Source organism: Canis lupus, chromosome X, assembly GCF_003254725.2.
Source record: "Canis lupus dingo isolate Sandy chromosome X, ASM325472v2, whole genome shotgun sequence".
NCBI classification, from domain to species: domain Eukaryota; kingdom Metazoa; phylum Chordata; class Mammalia; order Carnivora; family Canidae; genus Canis; species Canis lupus.
In genome coordinates this window covers 20,327,876-20,352,797 of record NC_064281.1, presented here as the reverse complement: position 1 = coordinate 20,352,797, position 24,922 = coordinate 20,327,876, and the positions used below count along the sequence as shown (strand labels likewise).

General features: G+C 37.6%; 1 protein-coding gene across 2 annotated transcripts in view; it reads right to left on the bottom strand.

Annotated features, from left to right (window-relative positions):
• Positions 1–24,922, bottom strand: part of POLA1 (DNA polymerase alpha 1, catalytic subunit) — a 310,104-nt gene that overhangs the window by 150,412 nt on the left and 134,770 nt on the right. For both annotated transcript variants that reach the window (XR_007409311.1, XM_025438940.3), the window contains 2 exons: positions 15,171–15,349; positions 13,304–13,435 (listed from right to left, as the gene is read on the bottom strand). Coding sequence is in view for 1 of the 2 variants with exons in the window: in XM_025438940.3 (XP_025294725.1) it covers positions 13,304–13,435; positions 15,171–15,349 (311 nt within the window). In the remaining variant the exon portion in view is untranslated. The remainder of the gene's footprint in view (positions 1–13,303; positions 13,436–15,170; positions 15,350–24,922) is intronic.

Here is a 24,922-nt window from a genome sequence, read left to right as displayed (position 1 = left end):
CTGAAGAAAGAGAAATTAAGGAGTCAATCCCATTTACAGTTGCACCCAAAAGCATAAGATACCTAGGAATAAACCTAACCAAAGAGGTAAAGGATCTATACCCTAAAAACTATACAACACTTCTGAAAGAAATTGAGGAAGACACAAAGACACGGAAAAATATTCCATGCTCGTGGATTGGCAGAATTAATATTGTGAAAATGTCAATGTTACCCAGGGCAATTTACACGTTTAATACAATCCCTATCAAAATACCATGGACTTTCCTAAGAGAGTTAGAACAAATTATTTTAAGATTTGTGTGGAATCAGAAAAGACCCCGAATAGCCAGGGGAATTTTAAAAAAGAAAACCATAGCTGGGGGCATCACAATGCCAGATTTCAGGTTGTACTACAAAGCTGTGGTCATCAAAACAGTGTGGTACTGGCACAAAAACAGACACATAGATCAATGGAACAGAATAGAGAACCCAGAAGTGGACCCTCAACTTTACGGTCAACTAATATTCGATAAAGGAGGAAAGACTATCCACTGGAAGAAAGACAGTCTCTTCAATAAATGGTGCTGGGAAAATTGGACATCCACATGCAGAAGAATGAAACTAGACCACTCTCTTGCACCATACACAAAGATAAACTCAAAATGGAGGAAAGATCTAAATGTGAGACAAGATTCCATCAAAATCCTAGAGGAGAACACAGGCAACACCCTTTTTGAACTCGGCCACTGTAACTTCTTGCAAGATACATCCACGAAGGCAAAAGAAACAAAAGCAAAAATGAACTATTGGGACTTCATCAAGATAAGAAGCTTTTGCACAGCAAAGGATACAGTCAACAAAACTAAAAGACAACCTACAGAATGGGAGAATAGTTGCAAATGACATATCAGATAAAGGGCTAGTTTCCAAGATCTATAAAGAACTTATTAAACTCAACCGCAAAGAAACAAACAATCCAATCATGAGATGGGCAAAAGACATGAACAGAAATCTCACAGAGGAAGACATAGACATGGCCAACACGCACATGAGAAAATGCTCTGCATCACTTGCCATCAGGGAAATACAAATCAAAACCACCATGAGATACCACCTCACACCAGTGAGAATGGGGAAAATTAACAACACAGGAAACAACAACTGTTGGAGAGGATGTGGAGAAAGGGGAACCCTCTTGCACTGTTGGTGGGAATGTGAACTGGTGCAGCCGCTCTGGAAAACTGTGTGGAGGTTCCTCAAAGAGTTAAAAATAGATCTGCCCTACGACCCAGCAATTGCACTGCTGGGGATTTACCCCAAAGATACAGATGCAATGAAACGCTGGGACACCTGCACCCCGATGTTTATAGCAGCAGTGTCCACAATAGCCAAACTGTGGAAGGAGCCTCGGTGTCCATCGAAAGATGAATGGATAAAGATGTGGTTTATGTATACAGTGGAATATTACTCAGCCATTAGAAATGACAAATACCCACCATTTGCTTCAAGGTGGATGGAACTGGAGGGTATTATGCTGAGTGAAATAAGTCAATCGGAGAAGGACAAACATTTTATGGTCTCATTCATTTGGGGAATATAAATAATAGTGAAAGGGAATAGAAGGGAAGGGAGAAGAAATGGGTAGGAAATATCAGAAAGGGAGACAGAACATGAAGACTCCTAACTCTGGGAAACGAACTAGGGGTGGTGGAAGGGAAGGAGGGCGGGGCGTGGGGGTGAATGGGTGACGGGCACTGAGGGGGGCACTTGACGGGATGAGCACTGGGTGTTATTCTGTATGTTGGTAAATTGAACACCAATAAAAAATAAATTTATTATTAAAAAAATAAAAAAACAAAAAAAGAATGAAACACACACTCACACAAACCCTATACACAAATGTTTATAGCAGCTGCACTCCTAATTGCCAAAAACTAGAAACACCTTTCAATGGATAAGTGGATTAAACAAACTGATACACACAGTGGCCTAATCTTCAGCAATAAAAGGAACAAGCCAAGTGAAAGATGAGTCTTGAAGGCTGTGTATCAGAGGATTCCCAACTCTAAGATCTTGAAAAGACAGAGCTATCGCAATGACAACAGTTATGTAGCTACCAGAGTTAGGGGTGGGAAGAAAGGTGACTAGAAAAGGATAGGAAGAGACAGTTTTGGAGAGCAATGGAATTATTCTGTATCCTGATTGTGGTGATGGTTACGTGAATCTATACAATATGCTAGTATTTGTAAAATGACAAAGTCTGCTATAGACATAGGTACATTAAAATGGATGCATAGGGATCCCTGGGTGGCGCAGCGGTTTAGCGCCTGCCTTTGGCCCAGGGCGCGATCCTGGAGACCCGGGATCGAGTCGGGCTCCCGGTGCATGGAGCCTGCTTCTCCCTCTGTCTGTGTCTCTGCCTCTCTCTCTCTCTCTCTCTGTGACTATCATAAAAAAAAATAAAAAAATAAAAAAATAAAAAATAAAATGGATGCATATTTGAATACAGAAAGGTTAAATGATCGTTTTCAGTGGCTCAACACCTAGCTCTGGTTTCTAGAAAGCTGGAACAGTGAGCATAATTACTTGCATGCTGGAACTGCTGCTCATGCTCTCTTCATGATCCAATACAAGAAAGTAATGGATTAAAGATATCACTTTGTTTTCTTTCTCGAATCCTCATTACTAAATTTTGTCTTGTGACAAAGTTCCAACAGAAATGTCAGAATTTTTCTTCAATGTTCTTTGTGGGAGTTGCCCTTAGAATTTCATTTTATATTTACAGATCAAGTACCTACCCACTCCTAGCTAAGCAAAGAAACACAGGTTACAAAATTTCATTTTGCACATCTCTGAGAATGGCAGCACATTCACTATGGTGGCGACACATTCTCAGATGGAAGATAAGGTCAGAAAATATGATACTTTGCAACCAAAAGTGGTACCAATCAAAACAAGACAGATGAGGTCAACCATCCAAATGAACCAATTTTAAAAGTGTAACTCAAAGAAGTAGCACCCCTTATAGGAAGGGGTGTGGGTGATGGAAGTGTTCTATACCTCGATAGTGGAAGCAGTTCCACGACTTTGCATTTGTCAACACTCGGAACTATATATATATGCTGAAGAGTGAATTCTATTCTATGTAAATTCAAAAATAAATTTTCAAAATGAACACTACTCATCCAAAAAAGTAATATATGTTCATTGTTGAATACTTAGAAAAAAGAAATGATAGTGCTTTATACCATATACCATTCAAGATAACAGGTTTTTAAGTACTAGGGCTCAAGAAGTTTATTGGTATGGTTTCAGATTCCACATTGAAAACAACCTTTAAGAAACTACCACATTACAAGTTTGGTGTAGGGACAAAAAATACCCACTATTTATGGAAAAGGCTGCTAAAATACCTCTACCGTTTCCAACTACATACCTGTGTTAAGCCAAATTTTCTTCATAGGCTTCCAACAAAGTAACATTATTGTAATAGACTGGATGCAAAAGCAGATACCAGAATCCAGCTGACTTCTAGGCCACATATTGAAGAGCTTTGCAAAATGTAAAACAATGCTACTGTTTTTAGTAAATTATTTTGCTTTATAATATAGTTATTTTTTTAAATTTTTATTTATTTATGATAGTCACACACACACAGAGAGAGAGAGAGAGGCAGAGACACAGGCAGAGGGAGAAGCAGGCTCCATGCACCAGGAGCCCGATGTGGGATTCGATCCCAGGTCTCCAGGATCGCGCCCTGGGCCAAAGGCAGGCGCCAAACCGCTGCACCACCCAGGGATCCCCAATATAGTTATTTTTCATAAATGTTGTTATACAGTAGGTTCACTGTTATTTATAGATGAGATAATACTTGGTAAATGTGTCAGTTTTAATGTAAATCTAGTAAATATGAATACACAAAACCCACATAAATGAAAATTCTTTGGCATCCTCAGAAATTTAAGAGTGTAGAGGGTTCCACACACCGAAAGGTTTGAAAACGATTGTGCTACATCACCACATACACTCATCAGTATGAGAATCCAATGTGCCATGAAATTTTAAGCAGGCCTTTCTTGAATCTAGGTTCTCCTTTGGTCTTTCTTTCCTGATCGATGCCTAAAAGGGAGTGACTCTTGAACATCACTAGATGTAAAAGCTGTAGATGAGAGAAGTTATCCTCCAAGGACTAGCTGTGAGTTCATCCACATGGTTTCTAAATCCTTAGTATACATATGGAGAGAAATCCTGGGCACTTTTCGTTATTTTCCTGGCATGATTCTTGGACATTCTTTTCTGGTGGATGGAGACTGATGGCCTACTACTCTGGCCAAGAGTTCCTGAGAGCTGAGCTAGCAAATCATCTAGGTTTCTTGAAGCATGAAGAGTTTCTCAAACAGCCAAGGAGCCTGAGTACCTATGCAGTGTGAATAGGGCCAGGGACCTTTCAGCAAACAAGCAGAATAATGTACTCCACAAAACCACCCACCCTAAGAGTTATAATATGCTGCAGGAGAGTAAAAGAAAATTTGAAAAGAAGGAAATGTCAAGAGTCAGATGAATTTTGAACAGGACAAAACAAACCAACACCAATTAATTAGAAAATACCAGTGTTCAAATCTTTATTAATAGTATTTTTCAGAATCCAGGCTTTGAGAATTTTCTATGATATTTCTGAAAGGCAGCTAAATTAACTCCCTCCTGAATAGTTATATGGTTATCACTTTTAACACAAGACTAAGCCAGACTGCCTGATCTGGAAATTTGTATCTTTAAACTATCCATAAAGGGCCCATTTGCACATGTGAACCGTAACGTACACTTTCTAGGCGGACCAAACAAGAGAGACAGCCATGGTCTGAGGTGCTCTCCTCCCTCTCTCGTTTACATGTGCAGCAGAGAACAGGGAGTTGTTTTGCTCCTGGAGGTCCAAAAGGTCAACGGTGTGAAAATCTCACTTTTGAAAGGTTAAATGAAATCTGTTCTGGTTCAATTTCTTACTCTACTACAAGACAGTAGCTCGAGATGACTGGAGTTAGACCTCAAGTTGAGTTTTTCCTAAATACACAAGGTTAGAGAAATCACACTGAAGAAAGGAATTCTACTGTTTTGGCACAAGCAGTTTGCTGTTTTTCCCTGCTTGTTTTCAGGTATTTGACAACTCCTATGGCATTTCCTCAGCATTTCAAAAAACCTCCAATTTTCCCTTCAGAGGAGGCGAACTGTATCAGAAGTTGCTGAAATCCCAGGCTTCCCTTCAGCTGCTGGGCTAGCTCTTTGCTGGCGGGCTATAATCAGCTTTCTGGACTTCTGCTCCAGTCAGCCTTGCAGCCTGGCCTACCTGGCCATGCTAATGCCTGGGGCCTGTGTGGCCTCCTACTGAAAGGGTGACTGCAGTGAAGATGGCGAGCAAGCTGTTACTCATGAATGGATGGCTTACCATATACGATGGGCAGAATTCTGGATTAGAGTTCCCAAATAGAGTCACAGGCCTGATGCTATTTGTGACCTGAGAGAGTCACCTGATAGCATCAATCTCACTGAATATTGTGAATCCATTCAATAGTGTTTTGCTGAGCATCTATCAGGTTAGGCACAATACTGGGTGTTGGGCCTCAAAGATGTCAAGGCCCAGCATCCTTTCCTTGCTTTTAGTCACTTCCTCAAACTGCCCTTCTTCATGTCCTTTCTTAAGGCTGACTTCAGGACCCAATTCACCAACACTGAAAAAGGAATTCCCACACAGGTAAACCATAGTGAGGGCCAAGAAGCATCAAGGTACAGAATCGTTCTCACCGGATGGGAGAGGGAGAGCAGGGAGATGACGAAAGCTTCTAGATGGACACCTCAGAAGGATGGGCAGGGAGGCCCCAGCCCAGATCTCACTCTCTGGGAGTTCTGACCACACACTGGAACCCAGTGGAGCCTTGTTCATCCACCATATCTCAGAGTGGAGTAACAAGTGTTAATAGTGCTTACTCCAGGAGCTTTCTAAGCATTTTTTTAAAAGATTTTATTTATTTATTCATGAGAAATACAGAAAGAGAAGCAGAGCCATAGGCAGAGGGAGAGGCAGATTCCCTGCAGGGAGCCCGATGAGGGACTCAATCCCCGGACCCTTGGGATCACACCCTGAGCCGAAGGCAGATGCTCAACTGCTAAGCCACCCAGGTGTCCCTTTCTAAGCACTTTAAATGCATTATCACAGACAGTCCTCACTATGACCTTATCAGCAGGTAGCATGACTATCATCACTTCATAAGCTAACTGTGGCCTGGGGAAGTCCAGTAACTAGCCCAAGTTACAGAATAGTCAAATGAGTACAAAGGAACTCTGACCTAGCTGTCTAAAGTACAAACTTCACAGTCTATTGTTAGGCTAGCAGGGGATAGTGTGAAAACTGACAGAACCACATGCTAATAAGCCTTCAGAACCTAAGGAAAGGACAGGAAAGGGCCATGGCTATAACTGCCTCTACTTCTGCCAAAGAACTCAGGAGGGAAAATATGCAAAGGCAGGGAAGGACATGGGCATGGGAGAGGCTGTGGCCCGAGCTCATACTGTGCAGGCAGCTTCAGGGTCAGTCCTTAATAGACAACATTGTTCCCAGCAGTCAGAACATCTCAGAATTTAGTGTGGGTCCCTTGTTAGTTCCTCTAGATGATGCTCTGGTTCTGAGCCTTCCCAAACAGGGTCCATGCCATAAGGTTAAGATGAAATGAAATCAAAGATAAAGAGGTACTGTGATAACTATGGAGTACAAGTTAAGGGCTATTCTACGAAAAATTAAAGTCAGGTGGCATATAAGGCTATATCTGATCCAATTTACTTATTAGAACTCCTTCATAATAGATAATATTCATACCATGATAAGCTGCTTTTGGCATGTTTTAGGGGACTATATTTGACCAGTTATTCACTCAGATTTGTACAATAATAAATTTACTTACAATGACATTCTACTCCAATCATCACCAAATCCCATTTCTTTAATTTTTCTGTGAGAACACAGCATGCATAGTAGCGCAATGTTTACCTGACTCAAAATCAGCATGCTTCATATTCATACCTGAGAAAAATGAGCCATTCACTAATAAAAGCACACCAATAAAAGCCACCAACGGGCCTAGATATTAGAATACCACATTTAAAAAATGCAATGGATGTCCATGATGTAAATTTATGCTTGGCTTCCTTGTCAAATGGTGTGGAGCAAAAAGAAAAATTCTCATTATGTTCTTTTTGTTTCGTTGTAATGAGATTTAGGATGAGTTCTCTGGATTCCTACAGAAATGATCCTTCTTCGAGCACTGCTGGGCAGCGTGGATTGTGCTGCCTGTGATGCTGAATGAATGGGGTGGAGATCTGCTTCTTTGCATGCCTTCTGTACCACTTATAATTATGCTGTTAAGAGTCTTTACAAAAAAGAAACCCAATTTAATCTTTTTAAATGTTCTAAATATAAATGCAGAGGCAAGGAAATAAACAATAATTCCAATAGTGCCGAGAGTTTAAACTATTCAAACTAATGTACCTGTGACACTACTGCATATTGCAAGCTCTAACCTAAAAAACTATCAGCTCGCATCACCACAGGTAAGAAATGAGAAATTTTGAGGGTTATTGAACACCAGATCTTTGCAGCAGACCAGGAGAGAGTTACTGAACATCACTGCATGGCTCTACAACCCTCAGATCCACCTGCACAATACAGCCCTGTCATGACATACTGCCACACGTAAAAAGGGAAAGGCAATAGTAATGAGAGTAGTTCTGTTGGTGATTTACATGGGGGAGGGTGGGTGGGAATGGTGGGGGCAGGAAGGGAGCTGTTTCCTCTTTCATTTCTCAGATTTATTAATTAATCAAGTTCTGTGTATTCCTCAAGAAATGCTCTTCCATCAAGCACAGCTGGACACCATGGATTCTGTTGTCTGTGTATTTTGGTGGAGCAAATATTTTAAACAATATTTCACCAAGCCTCTCTTGCACTTTCTTTTTTTTCCCTTGCACTTTCAATAAAAGATACCTCCAATTCAATCTCTGCCTTAACATTATTTTTGATGGTTGTCCTTAGTTTTGTTTTCAAGGAATGCATATCCATTCCAAAATTAACAGGCTTTTACTTATTTGCCAAGATTAAAACAAAAAACAAGTTTAACATGGATTCTTCACATACTACAAAACATCCCACTCTACTTCCCAGATGTGTGCCATCTTCCAGATGGACTCACAGCCACCACGCTGAGGCTCAGCATCACTGGTCAATTGTTCCCTTCTTCACTAGGTGCTTGTATATGTGAGCCTAATAAAGTCTCTGCATCATGAGGCAGCTGACATTGGACGTCATTTTTTGAATTCCTCAAAAAAGTGGGTCCAAAAGAGATTTTTTAAATGTAGCTTATGCCACAATTAATATTTTAAGGAGTAAAAGAGAAAGACCAGGGAAAGAGCTGGAATGAGAAAAGTAGTACAGTGAGCATCCACTTTGTATCATTAGGGAGAGACTGGGATCAGGACAAGGAGTACTTTACTGCACAATGTGATTTTGAACCATGATAAAAATATTTCTGGTCAGTGCCTCTTTGCCTGATACAATGTTTGGGGGAGAAAACAAATTAGAGCTATGAAGTTGGAGCTCAGCATATCATAAAATCAACAGTAATCGGGGACTTAACATATGGAAGGCAGAGTAACAAAAGGCTCCGTCACTGCCTTCATGACCTTAAAATTCTGTGGGATTTTGTGCTACCTGAGAATCCTGTATACTACTGATAAACCTTCTGCCAGTATGACAGGAGTGTAAGAAAGAATTTAAAGAAAACATATAAAAAAATAAAGAAAACATATGATAGTGTAACCTTCATTTGTTGGTTCCTTTGGTTACTAACCATTAAAATATACACACTACAGAGAGCAACAGGCTGCGGCAGAGATCACAGATGAGCCACAGAAGAAAGCACAGCCCCTGTCCTCAGAAAGCTTATTTTAGTAAAATTCTGAAATTGTATAATCAATAGCAAATTTCCAAGAGATTCAACCATCACTTTCTGGTCCAAGAAACTAATGGACACTTATCATATGCATGACACTGAGTTAAGTATTCTAGATGGAGGGTCAGCAACGTGAAGTGCTGGAGATAAGTAATGCTCCTTTACAAGTGGCTTGAAAGACTCCAACACTCGTGAGGGATATATTTTGTCACAGCAGAACTCTAAAACCTGCATAAGCCATCAGTGAGAATTTAGGAGTATATTTCCGTTGACTATCCAGCCTTAGAACCAAATGGCTACGTATTAAAATGAAGATTCACTGTATATTATAACTAACAGTACTTGAGAGGAAAGTAAATGACCCACTAAACCCCTCCCAGGTACCAAGAGGGGTCTGATTTTCCATTTATCAGCAAGTCTTTGGGGTAGACAGCAACTCAATCTCAGACTCGGTGGCTGCTTCGTGGACGGCTGAGGGGAACACTTCAAAAATGAACCAGCTAAACAAACTTCCCAGCAGCACTTGACAGAGCTACACCTATTCTTCCCATTTCCAAAGCAGTGGAGAATTAATTACCAGTTCTATGGATCTATTGTAAGTATAATAGACTAAAGAGCTATCACAGACACATTTATTGTAAAAGCACAATCCCAAGAGTGTCTAGTGGAGGGCCAAAACGATTAACACAAATGCTTTGTCAGATCAAAGATAAAACCTGCACCGCCCAATTGAGGAATGAATTAGAACAGTGGGTTATCTTTCAAATTAACCAGGGCAGTTAGTGAGGAAAATTTCATGAAAGTGTAATTCTTAGCCTTTGTGAATCCACACAGCAGGCATTCTGCCAGCTGACAAGATGATGAAATTTTCATGCTTAAAAAAAGCCCTCTTCATTTCCCAATTTAGATTAGCTAGTGTTTCTCTCTTTTTGTGTGTGTGTGCGTGCGTGTGTGTCTATTTGCTCTTCTGGAACAGAATTTAAGGGGAAAAGAAACACATATCAATTTTTCACTGTAAAATTGAGTCTTTCAAAAACATCCTTCAAAGCTTAGAGATACAGTCTTTACATGGCCTTTTTATGATTTTCAAAAAATACCAGTTCAATTTCAACTTTGTGTAGAGGAACCAACAAGGACCAGGGCACAAAATGAACTTTGAATTAGAGCTTTCTTTGATACCTCCAAGTCTTTCAATGCTCCCATCAAGTCTTGGGATAAAGTATTAGACTATTTTCCTCCTAAAGCAATTAATATACTAAATTTTCTTGCTCGATGCTTTCTGTATTTCTATGTACACTGAAATGTAAATGTTCTAAGAAATGAGAATTCAAGGGATACGATCACTCCTATATGGTGAGAGAGAGAAATTGTCTCCTATGGAAGGAGCCAATATAAAAATATATGATACAGATTATCAGATATGCAAAATTTTTAATGTTTGTTACATCACATTTCTTCGATCTGCACTATTTATTCATGACAGAAACTAACAGGATATATGATGTATTTTTTTGAAAAGTGGTTCAGAACCATATTGTGTTAGGCTAAACTTCTGTCCCTTTGTTCTTGACACCCCGATTTCTTGGTGATCTAGAACTATGTTCCTTGGCAGGTGATAGTGTTTGGTCAAGTACCATACTCCTCCACTGTCTTCTTCAAGGTCCTTCCCTAAATAGATGCCTTCCTTTCTTAAGGTAGGCTCTACTTCCTCTGCAGTGATAGTTAAGACAAAAATGAAACACAACATTGACTCTTGCTTTCAGTCCAGGGACAACTTTTATGCCCAGTACTGTCTAAATTGTGAAATGAGAATAAATTCTTTGGGTCATTTCAGAAAACAGTCATTTTACCTCAGTACTTATTATCAATATCTTTGTCTTCAGGACAGTTGGTGTATTAATCTCTAGCTGGATTGCCATTGCTACAGTATATCACACTGAACTTACGGTCATCACTATCACTTGATGCAGAATAACAAAAGAAAACTCTAATGCCACGTCCCTCTACCAGCAAAAGTTCCTTTAAATCTGGGGACAGGAGAAAAGAGAAGAGTCTACCAGTGAAGTAGAATGTAGAGGCGTTTGAGCATTCTGTATAAAAGCTCTCATCTTGAGAATTTTAGAGATTAGTTCACTATGGGGCCATAGAACAAATAAATGGATTTCTTTTGCTCCCATCCAATTATATATGACTAAGATAAGCAAGCAGAGAAATAAGTTCCTAATTTTGAGGAGAGTCATATCAAGCTTCAAACTTCAGGAGTGGTATTTGGGCACTTTAATAAGAAATCCTATAGAAAAATCAATCCAGTGCACACTTAACTAGAGGAAAACTGTTATCTGCTGTTGAGATACCTGGTAGAAAAGACAATTAAAGCAAATACAACGGAAACCTTGTGTTAAATGTCTAGCTGCCTAAAAGTAGGTTATTTAGCTTGAAAAATACTCATACCACCCCCCCACATATAATTCAGTTAGAAATCAATCTTTCAGTTAGAACATATTTCTAACTATACAGAAGATCCCTTTTCTGCCTATTCTCAACTTAGTCATAACAGATTGTCCTTTCTTATAGAAGGAAAAGATGAGTTTCCTCTAGTATTAACATTTCCATGGTAAAGATTTTGATAGACTAAACACTGAGAGAAAACTCAGAATTCTTCCCAAGAGTCAAGAATCATGCTCTGCTCAACGAGGTCTGTAAATGAGGAGCTAAATAGTTTTGATTTGGGCTCTTCATGCTAAATAAAGGCCTAACATTATATGTGCTGAACATTTCATCTACTGTGCAATGTGAACCCACAGATAACCTTTATTCTGATCTAACTGTTCATTAAGTGTAGCAGAGGATTATTCACTAAAATACTTCAGATTTCTCAAAATGTAGTCATAGTTATTATTTCTAAAATACCTTCAGACAAATCTACTTGGGTGTTTTTGACAAATACAAATTATCCTACTCCAAAATCACAATAAACTCTATGCTTCTACTCTTCATCCTAATAATCTAATAATTGATTTTCATTTCATGAGGTCGATTTTTAAAAAAAATTTTTTAAAGATTTTATTTATTATTCATGAGACAGAGACAGAGACAGAGAGAGAGAGAATGAGAGAGAGAGAGAGGCAGAGACACAGGCAGAGGGAGAAGCAGGCTCCATGCAGGGAGTCCGATGTGGGACTTGATCCCACGACTCCAGGATCACGCCCTGGGTCGAAGGCAGGCCTAAACCGCTGAGCCACCCAGGGATCCCTGAGGTCGATTTTTAAAGAAGAAAATGCTGTAGTAAATGTTAACTAATATAAGTAGATATTAAAGGATGACACCGATCAAAGTCATGGGTGTTACCCAATAGAATCTGAGCTTTTGGAAATGCTTTGCCAATGTAGCTTCTTTAAATAAGTTACACTGAGCTTTTATGTAATAGGAATTTTGTTTAGATGACAAATGACATAAACACTAAGAAAAATCAAATGAGAAGCATGTGGTTTCTTCAATTTTAAGTTTTGAAAAAAAAAAAACCCCTCATCCCTATATGTTAAAACCAAAATAAATGCTTTGAAAAAAGGCCTTCTTTCTAATGCAGACTGCTCACTCACTTTTCTAACATTTTTAGTATATACTTATAAAAATTAGACAGTCTCTTTAAAATGCCAGACAAATTGCATTGCATTTAAAGTTAAAAAACGCTTATGGGAGCCTGAGTGGTGCAATCGGTTATGCGTCCAACTGGCTCAGGTCTTGATATTGAGCCCTGTGTCAGGCTCTGGGCTTTTGTGTGTGTGTGTGTGTGTGTGTCTCTCTCCACTGCTTGATATTCTCTCTCTGTTTCCCTCTGCCCCTCCCACTTTTATTCTCACTCTCAAAATAAATAAATAAATCTTTAAAAAATGTTTATTTTCATTTCCTTGGACAACACAACCAAGTAATGGTTTAGATTACCACAAAAAGTCTTAACCTGTGGGCAGTTATTAAAATCACCACACATGATGTTATGACTCTACTTGCCAAAGACAGGCAATATTGATTTTTTTCTCCTCTGGTCAAAGATCTGAGTGACCACTTAATTTAGTCTTACTCAGGTAACAATAAACTAAAATATTTCCTGATTATATTCTCATTTTTCTTTAAAGCAAAAATTCAGTATTTAAAATACTGCTCATTTAATGAAAGAGATATCCAATAGAAAATAAAATGCCTTTCCTGCAAAGTCTTCTAAGAATTTTAGTTTCATAAAAACCAGGAATACAAAACCATACTGTTTTATTTTAGAACAAGAACCAAACCTAAGTAAGCCCCATATGTAAGAAACTCATCGTGGATACTTACTTCATAGTATTTTTTAATGCAACGTCTAATGTCCATGATCAATTTGTTGCTCAGCTGTACCACAGAGGTCAAAGGTGAAGCCTTACAATCAATGTTGCTGCAGCGATACAAGCTGGGCTCCACATCAGTTCCCTACAGAAGCCAGAACAGACAAATACACAAAGGGTTACTGCAAGGCTAGCAAAGGTTTTTTTGTGCTTAAAAACTAACATGCTCTCCTGGTGTGCAATATTCTTAATTCGTTTCATTATTGAGTTTTTAACCCTATTTTTTCAACTACTGTCCTCTCGAGGATCCCCTTAGTCACACGAACCTCCTGCCTCTTGGCCATCATAAAATGGAATACAAGTCGAAGGGAAAACCCTGAAATCACTTCTGTTTTTACATCCAATATATGACAGACCTTAGGGATGAAATAATTTTCCCTCTAAAAATACCAGTGAAGTCACACCATTGGAAATAAACATTCTTCTCAGAGATATTGATCAGAGTTTTAAAATTGTACTTACTCATTCCAAACTTGAAGACAGAGCAAGCGTACTAATGACATTACTTTCCTTTCATATTGGCAACTTAATTTTAAGATGAAGCCTAAAAATTAAGTACTACACCAGAAAGCAATCACTTATTGTCCCCTTAGAAAATCTAAAATTTCTGTAATTCTCCCTCTCCACTACCCCCTCAAATGAAAATTATTTGGGGGAAGGGAAGGCAAGAAGAGTAGAAATTTGAAAGAATTAACTATTAGTGGGCGGGGGGAAAAAAAAACCTCTTGTTTTGTTTTGTTTTAAACAAAAACAAAACAAAGCAAATAGAATATATAGGAAAATTGTTGGGGTTTCTGGAGCATTTGTTTTCCTTCTTGATACTTAAACATCTTGGTTTCCTGCTCCAATCTGGTACATAACCCTACCCGCCACACTAAGCAATTCCAGGTGGAAGAGATTTTAGAGCTTGACATCGGCTCTTCCACAGTTAGCCCATCTGCAAGTCGTCAAGCCTCCATGCAATTAACTATCTTATTTACAGCTGTAATGAAGCAAAACTCAAGGATTTAGCAAGTACTGCTGATCTGTGTCTGCCTCTTCCTTGCACTTGCTTCCAAAGACTGCTTTGTTTTGATTCAAAAAAATGCAAAACATCTGCTGTTTGTCCAAATTAACTTAAAATAATTACTTTTAATTTAGATAAAGGATGTATTTCCTTTCAGTTTCAAGGTTTTACACAGTTCTGCTGCCTACTCATTTGCCAATGGCTAGTACATGTATAACACTGCAGTTGAATCAAGTAAATTGGCTAAGTTTCAAGTTCTGATCCAAGGTCAATGATACATTTTTTTGGCAGTACTTCTTGAGAGGAATGTCTCCCTGTGACTTTTTTAATGTCTGACATGCAAAGACAGCAGAAAAGATAATCAGAGTACCTTAGTCAAAAAGGAGGCAAGTGGGATGTGTAAAGATAAACAAAAACTTTCCAAAAACACTTAGTTCCCATTAACTTGATTTAAGATAAAGGCAAATATTGCTCTAAGTCTTGATAAATTGGAGCTGGGAGTGGGGAAATACAAGTTACTAATTAAGGAATTACAATAAAAAAATACTTTAAGATACTTTAGAATTTTTAAGAGATTCCATTTAAAAACCAAGGCCAAATAACCACTCTAGGAAGCCAAAAACAATATGCAAGCACCATATACTAAGAGTTTTCTAGCAGAAATAAAGTCGCAAAGGCAGAATTCATACGATGCTAAAATTCTTTAAACACATGAAAGCAACATTTTCCTCCCTTTCCATACATACAGTGGGAAGGAAAGGCCTCTACAGTAGTTGGTTAACAAAATGAAGAAAAGAAACAAAAAGAAACTAACCGAACCATCCAAGACACTATCGTATATATTTTCTGTTCCACATGTGGGGCATGGGCATTTGAATCTTTCACAGTCCCTGTATTTCTCCTCATCAGTGAGCTGTGCTGGGCCACCAAGTAGGGCATCATTCTCCTCATCCTTATGATAATGATGAACTCTAAATTGGGTGGGGTCGAGTCCTGTTAATGTTAAAGAAAAAACAAATCCACAAAGGTACAATTATTTGAATTTCCATATGTGATAAAGACCCCAAAGGAAAAAAAAAACCCTCACAAAGGAATAATTTTAAATTCATGCACACATATACACAACCATTTGAACTCAAGATAAAGGCTCACATCACATGGACAACTGACTTCTCTTTTTACAAAAGATCACTTTATTAAATAAAACAAGCCAGCTTCACTAACACAAAGCAGATATGCCCCCAGATGTTTGGGTTCAGAAGCAACTATTTCTATAGGATGGTTTTACAGTTCCAGTGAGAATCTCAAATGAATGTGCAATGTTATTAAGAAATCTCTTAAAATCAAAGTTTCACGATTAAAACTGAAAATAGAGAATAAAAATCCCATTAAAGAAAACAAGTCCAATGCTATTATAACTCCTTCAAGTGTAGATACAACTGCTAACCCTGATTTCAATGCAATGGTCGATTCCATCTTGGCTCAGTAGTTAACAGCATGTAGGGTGCAATCTAATTCAGTGGTTAAAATTCAGTAGCAGCATCCGAGAAAAACGCAACATGGTTTTTTGGTGTTCTGAATTCAGAAATTTAAAATATGTGCAAAAACAATGGATCTACAGATTCTATAGGCCAAAACATTCCCAACAATCTTGAAACAAAATATACCATCCATATTTCAATCAAAATAACACAAGAAATCAATCGATACATTGAGGTAGTTTATCCTATCTCATCTCCACAAACTATTTAAAGAAAAGAAACATTTTTAGGCTGGCCAATTTTATTTACTTTTGGTCAAAGCCTATCTGTCAAAATATACTATTTGGATTTACACTTAAAGGTAATTAATATACACGGTATCTTAAAATATGTTTCTGACATCATCTTTTAGCCATCCCTAAAAATTCTAGGCTCTAAGAACTCTAAGGAAAGCTATCATATTTATTTTAGCATAAAGGTAAATAAGCAATATAAAAGTCACTGAGCAAAAAATTCAAATACCAAGAATATGTGAAAACCGTTTTAATTCTATCAATAGCTGCATAGGTAGATAAACAGATGTATAGATGTATTCAGAACTCAGTGACAAGATCCTAAACTCTATTTGGTCAATTTTCAAGTGACACCTACACTTGAGGCTGAGTGACATGGTGAAAAGGTGCCAAACAAAGAATAAAAAGACAGAGACTATGAGTCACAATTTTCTCACCTACAAAATGGAGGTAGTGTCACTGACCAGGCACTTTTGAAGTTTAAATTAGACATAAGAGGACAAACCCCTTTCAGTGATACCCAGCATGTAATAAGCATGTAATAAATATTGTATGAATGAAAAAATAAAATAGTGGATGAACATAATTAAATCTAAATGATATTCACTCAAGATTATGCATTTGGAAAAATATATGGAACACATGTTCACACTACACAGCAAGTTAATAGCTGTTCTTTGTAGGAGTTGATCAAAATGAGAATTTCCTAATATGATCACACAACAAAAAAAAGTACACATTAAAAGCAATTTGAAAAAATATTCTTGTTTATTAGTGACATAATTTACTGTAGCCAAGGTAACTTGGCCCTGAGAGTCACTATACATTTTTATTTTACAAATTACCTAACCCCTAAGAGAGAGAGTAAATTCATGAAGAGTGTGGGAATATATACCATCCCATTTAAAGACAGGGTGGGGGGTGGGGGGAAGCCCGGGTGGCTCAGCGGTTTAGTGCCGACTTCAGCCCAGGGCATGATCCTCGAGTTCGGGGATCGAGTCCCACATCAGGCTCCCTGCATGGAGCCTGCTTCTTCCTCTGCCTGTGTCTCTGCCTCTCTCTCTGTGTCTCATGAATAAATAAATAAAATCTTTAAAAAATTTAATAATAAAGATGGGGGGGGGCAGAGAAAATGAGTGAGAGAGGCCACATCTGTAAATGAAGCCATTTCTTTTCTGTACTGAGGGTAACTGTTACAAATTCCTGAAACTCTATTTGTGAATCCAACAGTATTCACAAAATGCCTTGCTTCATCAAGAACTATGAGAAAGAACTTCACTTTTTCTCTGACAGTATGATGATTCATCAATTTCTCAGGCCAATACTATTCAAAAAGTAAGGAAAAAGAAAAACAGTAGGCAAAGGTTTTCTCAACTGCAGACTTCTTCCACAATCCAAAAATCCAGGAACGAAACAACACTGGTTTTGCACATACCCACAAACAGCCAACCTATAACAAGGAAGCAACGAAAGCTCTCTAGGCTACCCTACCAGCCTCCACCTACTTAGTGTACCTGAAGTTTCATGGGAACCTGCCTAACAAGTAAGCCAAAAGAGGACAAGGGCCCTCTGACTACTTATGGGGAAATGCCCAACAAGGGTCCAAAAGTCATGAAAAAAAACCAGGCCTTATAAAATGTCTATTTTAATGTTCAATTCTACAAACAACCCTTATCTGCTCATGGCAATAATAAAGCCAAGTGGCATAGCTAATTACTTCAGATTTATTCCCATGCTGATTTTTTTTAAGAGAAGGGGTTTCATCTCAGCATTCTTGGTCATAGATCAATGTTAAATTTTAAAAATATAACAGGAGGGGACACTATAATTACTTTAAAATATTAGGTATCTAATGATTCTTGTCCAAGTTACTTAGATACAAAAATGTTATAAAAAAGTAATTTTCTTGGGAGCACAATTAGAAGTTCAACAGACAAATCACAGAGGGCTAACTTAAATCTTTTTATGAAAACATATAACATCATGTTAAAAAATAAGGATCACTGCTGCTGGAATCTTTCTTTTAAAGGTCAAAAACTAGGCTTAAACAAGCCCCAAACATACTCTATTCCATTACGTAGGAATTAGTGTTTCCAAATCCTCATGGAATTGGCAACAAGCAGCTTATTTTAAAGTTTTGGGAGACTTAAAAGTTTTACTGCTTATACCATAACTCATTAAGGTCTAGTGAAACAGGAAAAAAGTATCTGGTGCTGCCACCTAGAGGTAGATTCTAAATTTTTAAATGTGCAAAATAGAGCTGCTACATGGAACTGCAATTTTAATTACTGTCCCTCTAAAATTAAACACTTTTGTTGGAAAAAACATTAAAGCAAAATCTTTATGATCAAAGGTGTCATATATACACCTACATTAAACTGTTCACCATACAGTAAGTAATCACATTACTTTGAAGAAGAGACACAAAACTGAATTCCAACTTCTGTATCTCTTCTACTAAGAGCTTTCTCTGAACAACTGGCTTAAAGAAACAAACTTTATGCCCTATTTGAGTAAAGGAACTTCCACTTTTATTAGCCTAGCTTTTGACAGGTAACTTCAATCATTTGATCCAGTACAGAATAAAGCAAAGAATAGCCTACTTGGGTCTCACACTAGTTATCTGGGCAAAGAGCAGCTGTGGTTCTCCCTGCAATAAGCAGGAATGATGTGTGCTTTAATTCAATCTTGTGACTTGTAGTAATAGAGTCATATCATGTTGGAGGGGGCTTGGGAGTGGGATGGGGAGGACAGAGGGAAAATGAAATGAAATTAAAATACTGTCATTTATAATTAGAAAATTTATAGGATCTCACATTTTGGCAACAAGATCAAAGCTCTAATGTTTCAGAAAGTATTTATAGAAAGTAATATCATAGGCATTGGAGTGGATGAGTTCAGCAGTGCTGTTTTTTACTTAAGATCACCAGATTCTTATAACACACACACACTTCCAATGTGACATGTAGCACAAAATTAATTTTTGTACCAGGTACTTTCTAAACATTGTAAGCTATACCAGTTTTTAGAATGTTCACTTGCCCCCATTCCCAAGGATTATTTAAACTGTTCTGAATTTAAGGCATTCAGTTGAGAGGCTGATGCATTGGACCAAGTAATTTTCTTCCTTCAAAAGACAAGATCTTTATTAGTGCAAATGCAAATAACTACGGTAAGACTAATTATATACAACTGTACAAGTGAGGAAGTAGGAAAAATCCATATGAATGAAACTCCAAATGAGCAAAGAGAGAAACTGATATCCCCAAGAAGTTACTTATAATAATTACTTAAGCTACTAGTAATAGAATCTTATTATGAAATTGTTTTCTAAAAATTTCTTTTAGGAAATGAATCATTTATCTTTTGCAGGAATCCAGGCTTTCATGTGTCTGGATTTCTTAGAGAACAACAGACAAACTGTTTAGTATGATTAAGAGAAAAATGCTTAATGAATTGTTAAAAGGTGAATGCCACATCCATAAAAAGCGGTGTACAAGAATTTTCATAGCAGTTTTATTCATAATAACCAGAAATTGGAAACAATCCAGACGACCATCAACAGGAGAATGAAAAAATAAACTGGTATGATCTACCATGGAGTACTACTCAGCAATGAAAAAGAATGAGCATTGATAAATGCCACAAGATGGATAAATCTCACAAGTGCTATGCTAAGTGAAAAAAAGCTGAACACAAAAAAGTATACACTGTAGAAAATTACTTATATAAAATTCTACACTAGGCAGAATTAACTTATGGTCAGAGAAATCAGATGAGTGATTTCTTTTGTGAGAGGGATATTGAATGGAAAGGAAAAGAAGGGAACATTTTGGGTTGATAGAAAAGTTTTGTGATTTGATAAACAGAATGTACGATACTCTTAAGATAGTAGCATTTTGTTTTAAGTTACACTTGAAAAAAAGCATGCTAAATAGAAGATGTTTATGACATATATTACCAAGGACACATACTTAGAATGTATAAGGTATGCTTGCAAATCAGTTAAGAAAAAGACAACTCAATAGAAAAGTATATGAAGACCTCACCAGGCACCCCACAAAAGGAGATCCTCAAATGGTCAATAAGGATGTGAACAGGGGCTCAACTTCATTTGTCATCAAAGAAATGTAAATTAAAATCACAATGTTATACCGCCACATTAAACGAAGAAAACACAAAACATTAAGTGCTGATGAGAACGTGGAGCGCTTATACACTGATAGTATGGAGTATAAATCAGTCGAACCACTTTGGAAAATTAGTAGTACTAAAGCTGAACATACATGTCCCCCGGGGCCCTGGCAATTCTCCTAAGTATATATCCAACAGAAATAATGCAACTGTTCAAGAGAAGGAATGTGCAAGAATGCTCAGAATAGCACTATTCCTAATCATCCAATTGTGGAAACAACCCATAGGTGCACCTACACTAGATAGTCATCAAGTGTGGTATGTTGGTACAGTGAAATACCATACATAAAGGAAGTACAACCACATGAATAAAAATCTAACAAACAGAATACAAATGAAAGTAGCCACACACAAAGAGCAAAGACAATTTATGTCATGTCCAAAAATAAGAAAACCTCATCATTGATGTAAGGAATTAGAATTTTAATTTTCTGGGGAGAGTAGAGGATAGTTTCTAGGAGGCGGCATGAGGGGGGTTATGGGGATGTAATAATACAGGTTTCTTGAGCTCAGGGATGACTACAATGGTGTGTGTTTACTTTGTAAAAATTCATCAAGATGTTCTGTTAGGTTTTGTGTGCTTTTCCGAAAGTATACTACCAGAAAGTTCAGGTTGAAAACCGTGAGAAAATGAGTACTAAATATTTATGATATACCTGTGAGTTTGTGTCCAAATGTGTTTGATTTTAACCAGACATTAAGTACCTCCTCAGAGATGTGCACACCATCACCCAGGAAGCAGTAATAGCAAAAACTAAAAGAAACTGAATTAAATATGGTCTTTAGTTCTAATTACCACTTTACAGAAAATACAGGAGACAGAGGAACATGTTAAAAGATACCAGGATGATGCAACTGGTAAACCCCAGAATAAGGGAAATTGTATAGGACACCTCCCCCATCACCCCGCCCACCAAGTTTCTTAACAAGTAAATCAGAAGGATGAATTTTAAAAAGGAAATTAACTATCATATGGCCCCTGATTAGATTCCAATTCAAACAGGGAGTTTTTTTTTTTTAAATAGGGAGCTTTTAAAAAGAAGCGCACCCTTAATATAATCAGGGAATGAGAATGCTTATTAGATATTTGATGAAATGAAGCAATTGTGGGGCTTTTTAAAAAAAAGATTTTATTTATTTATTCATGAGAGACACACAGAGAGGCAGAGGGAGAAGCAGGCTCCATACAGGGAGCCCAATGAGGGACTTGATCCCGGACCTGTGGATCATGCCCTGAGCCAAAGGCAGATGCTCAACCACTGAGCCACCCAGGCATCCCTGGGCTTTTTTTTTTTTTTACACTAGTGATAGTACTATTGTAGTTATGCTAGAAAGGGGGAATCCTTGTCTTTTAGAAATGTAAAATGCATTATTTACAGGTAAAATTATATGGCATCTAGTATTTACTTCAAAAAAATTGGAGCAGGTGGAAAGAGGAATAAGATTGTCCACAGCTGCAGACTGCTGAAGCTGGGTCATGAGCACCTGAGGACTTCTTATGTAATTCTCTCTACTACTGAACACATTTTGAAGTTTCCATAAAAAACATTTTAAGAATACTGTGGATCTAATTTCAAGATACACAACTGACCATACAAGTGGCAGACACCTGCCTTTCATAGCAACAGTAAATCTCTCCATAACACAAAGGAAAACTTCCGAGTATTTAAAAAAAAATAATAGCCAAGCCTTTGGGTTAAATAAACTCCCAAGATTCTAACTGTCCTGCAGAAGGTAACTTCCAAAATCTTGACAGGAAAAAAAATCCTGATGTGCAGCACCCTCATTACCTCACACAAACATTTTAATGCCCTTGATGATAGCTTTAAATGTGAATTTTAACTTAATGAAATATGTACCTTTGGGCAGGAAAAAACTTTGGGAGTATTTTCGTTCCTATTTTTAAACCTGAGAAGATGGTAAGTGTGTGCTAAAAAAAAATGCTTGGAAAATAAAATAGCACAAAATAAGAGAACAAGGATTGTTGCTCCTATAACAAAGTTCTCTTCTCCACAGCTATGTTGATAAGTATGAGTGGGGGGAGATAGGAGCCAGGCTGGAGGTACCAAGAAACTGCTTTCTATAAGTTAGTAGTTGTTTAAGCATGTTTTCTTCTAATTTTGTAAAAACTATCTTATTTTTAATGAGAATATTACTTCTTCAAGAAGGAAGCTATAATTTACCACCTTCACCCTTTCCAGGCTTATTCATATGTATTTGATATAGTTTTAATGTGTATAGTGCTGTGTTCAGCTGTTTTCAGTTATTACATCTTACCCATTTTTCTATAGGCTACACAATGTTGGTAAGTGCAATTTTGGTATACTTAATTAAAATGATGCATCTTTTTAAAAACCTTGATCTATAGTTACTACTACTGCACTGTATACTTGAAGATTGCTGAGAAAAAAAGAAAGTTGCGGAGAGTACACCTTAAGCATTCTTACCACATTGAAGAGTTAACTATGGAAACTGCATGAGGTGATGGATATGTTAATGCTCTTGATCTTGGTAATCACTCTACAATGTGTATGTATATAAAATCATCACTTTGTACATTTTGAATATATTTAATTATATTTGTCAATTATTCCTCAAAAAAGTTAAGAAATGTTTTAATTGATCTAACTTATAAATGAAATTCCCATTTTCCCCTGGAAATTCTTATGGCAAAAAGCCAGGAGAATACTAGTGCTAGTGATTATCCTAAACATGCCCCAGTTTGGCTCCAAGTTCCCAGGGGTCTTAGCCTGACTTAGGTGAGCAGTGTCACTGCAGGCCTTCGTGTGTCATGTAGAGTGGCTGAGATGGCATGGGTCACTGCCATGGAGATGGGGGCCCCTGCCATTCAGCAACAGGCTGGAAGAACTAATGAGAGGTGAGAAAAGGCAAGTATTCCCAAGTCCACACTGGCCTCTCTCTCCAAAGCGCATTCCCATAATGCCTCAACTGCCAACACTTTTCATCAACTCTTCCCCGGTGGCCCCAGCTACAAGTCGTCTCTGCTTCCCCTGAGTGTCTGAAATCCTTTATTTTACATCTTTTGGGACATGCACTGTGCTATCCACTAGACTTCCCTGGACAGTGAAATTAACTAAATGGACTGCGCTATAATTTGAGTAAAGGTGCCATGGCTTACTCATCTTCATCTCCTTCACTGTACCGATTATGATGCTGAGCACAGCAGGTCTTCAACATTAATCTACTCAGTGAATGCAAAAGTAGGCTGGGAGCATGATCCATCTGATGATGTGATGGAATGGTGCTCCATCCTGGAAGAGATGGTTCTTATCAGCTGACAAGATAATATCCTATTTTGCATCTGGTATGATCTTACTTTTAAAATTTTATTAATTATGGTATAGAAAATATTTAAGGTTTGCAAATGATGGTCATGTATGTATATTCTTCTAAGAGCTTAATTCTAAAAAAGGCGAGAGTCTTAGATCAACAAAGACTGCGCTGGTGGCATACCCTATTCCCAACCACCTATACAACTTATTCTGCTCCCCCTGCACCACCATCTTTTGGAGGTCTATCTCTCTGGGCCGGTCAAAGGCACACCCAACATTGCTTGGCCTGCACTTATTTCTTGGATATTACAGGACCCTACTGACAAAAAATACATTCTGTAACCTGTATGGTATAGGGCCAATTTTTAAAAAGGGAATTTTTACTTTGCAATTCAATCCAGGAAGACACTGGATTAACTGTGTTATCTTGTTTTAAGCACCATTTTCAGAGATTAAATTATAAATTCTCACATTCTTCAAATATCAGTAGTTTTCTCAGGATCAATGAGAAAACTGCCCAGATAGCCAAATGCCTGCAATTTTACCACTGATCATGAAGAAATGTACTTGACAGCTATTATATAAATCACTGGTCATTGGAGGAAAGATACTACATAATTCTAAGTACTATTATGCATGAAATAAAAATTTATTAAAAGATGAAATTCCAGGATGAACTTTAGACTATTCTTATCACTAGCCTGTTTTTCCAGGTACAGAAGACTACTTGGATGTTGAAGCATACTGTGAATATTTCCTCCACAGACTATAAAGAGCTTTCACTAGAACAAGAGAGGGAAAAAACCTACGGTCTGGAGAACAAAAGCTAAGAGTTCCAAGTTTTAGTGGCCATGTTTCCCATTGGGCTATTGTGTAAGAAGAGTAATACTGTATTTTTTTTTCCATTCACAGATGGAAAAGAGTAAAATTTTGCTTTATTTAAGCCCGACAGCAATAATCTTACATGGGTTTCAGAAAAATGATACACATTTTACTGTGGGATAATGAGGACCATTAGTTATTAGAGAGAACAAATTATTCTCTTTCAATTCAACACACTTATTCATTCACTCATTTAATAGACCATCCTCTCTCCTTTTCACTAAAATGGCCTTCCCATACAGAACACCTGGCCATGAAACATGCCACCAGACAGACTTCAGGAGGTGTCAGGGAGAAATAGAGAATTTCCAAAGTGAAGCCACAGGATAAAACCAACACTTGATGCTTGCCTTTCATTTCAAGGAAAGCAATATAAAAGCAACAGAAAAAGAAAAAAGTAGTTGAAAAATATACTTGCTCTCC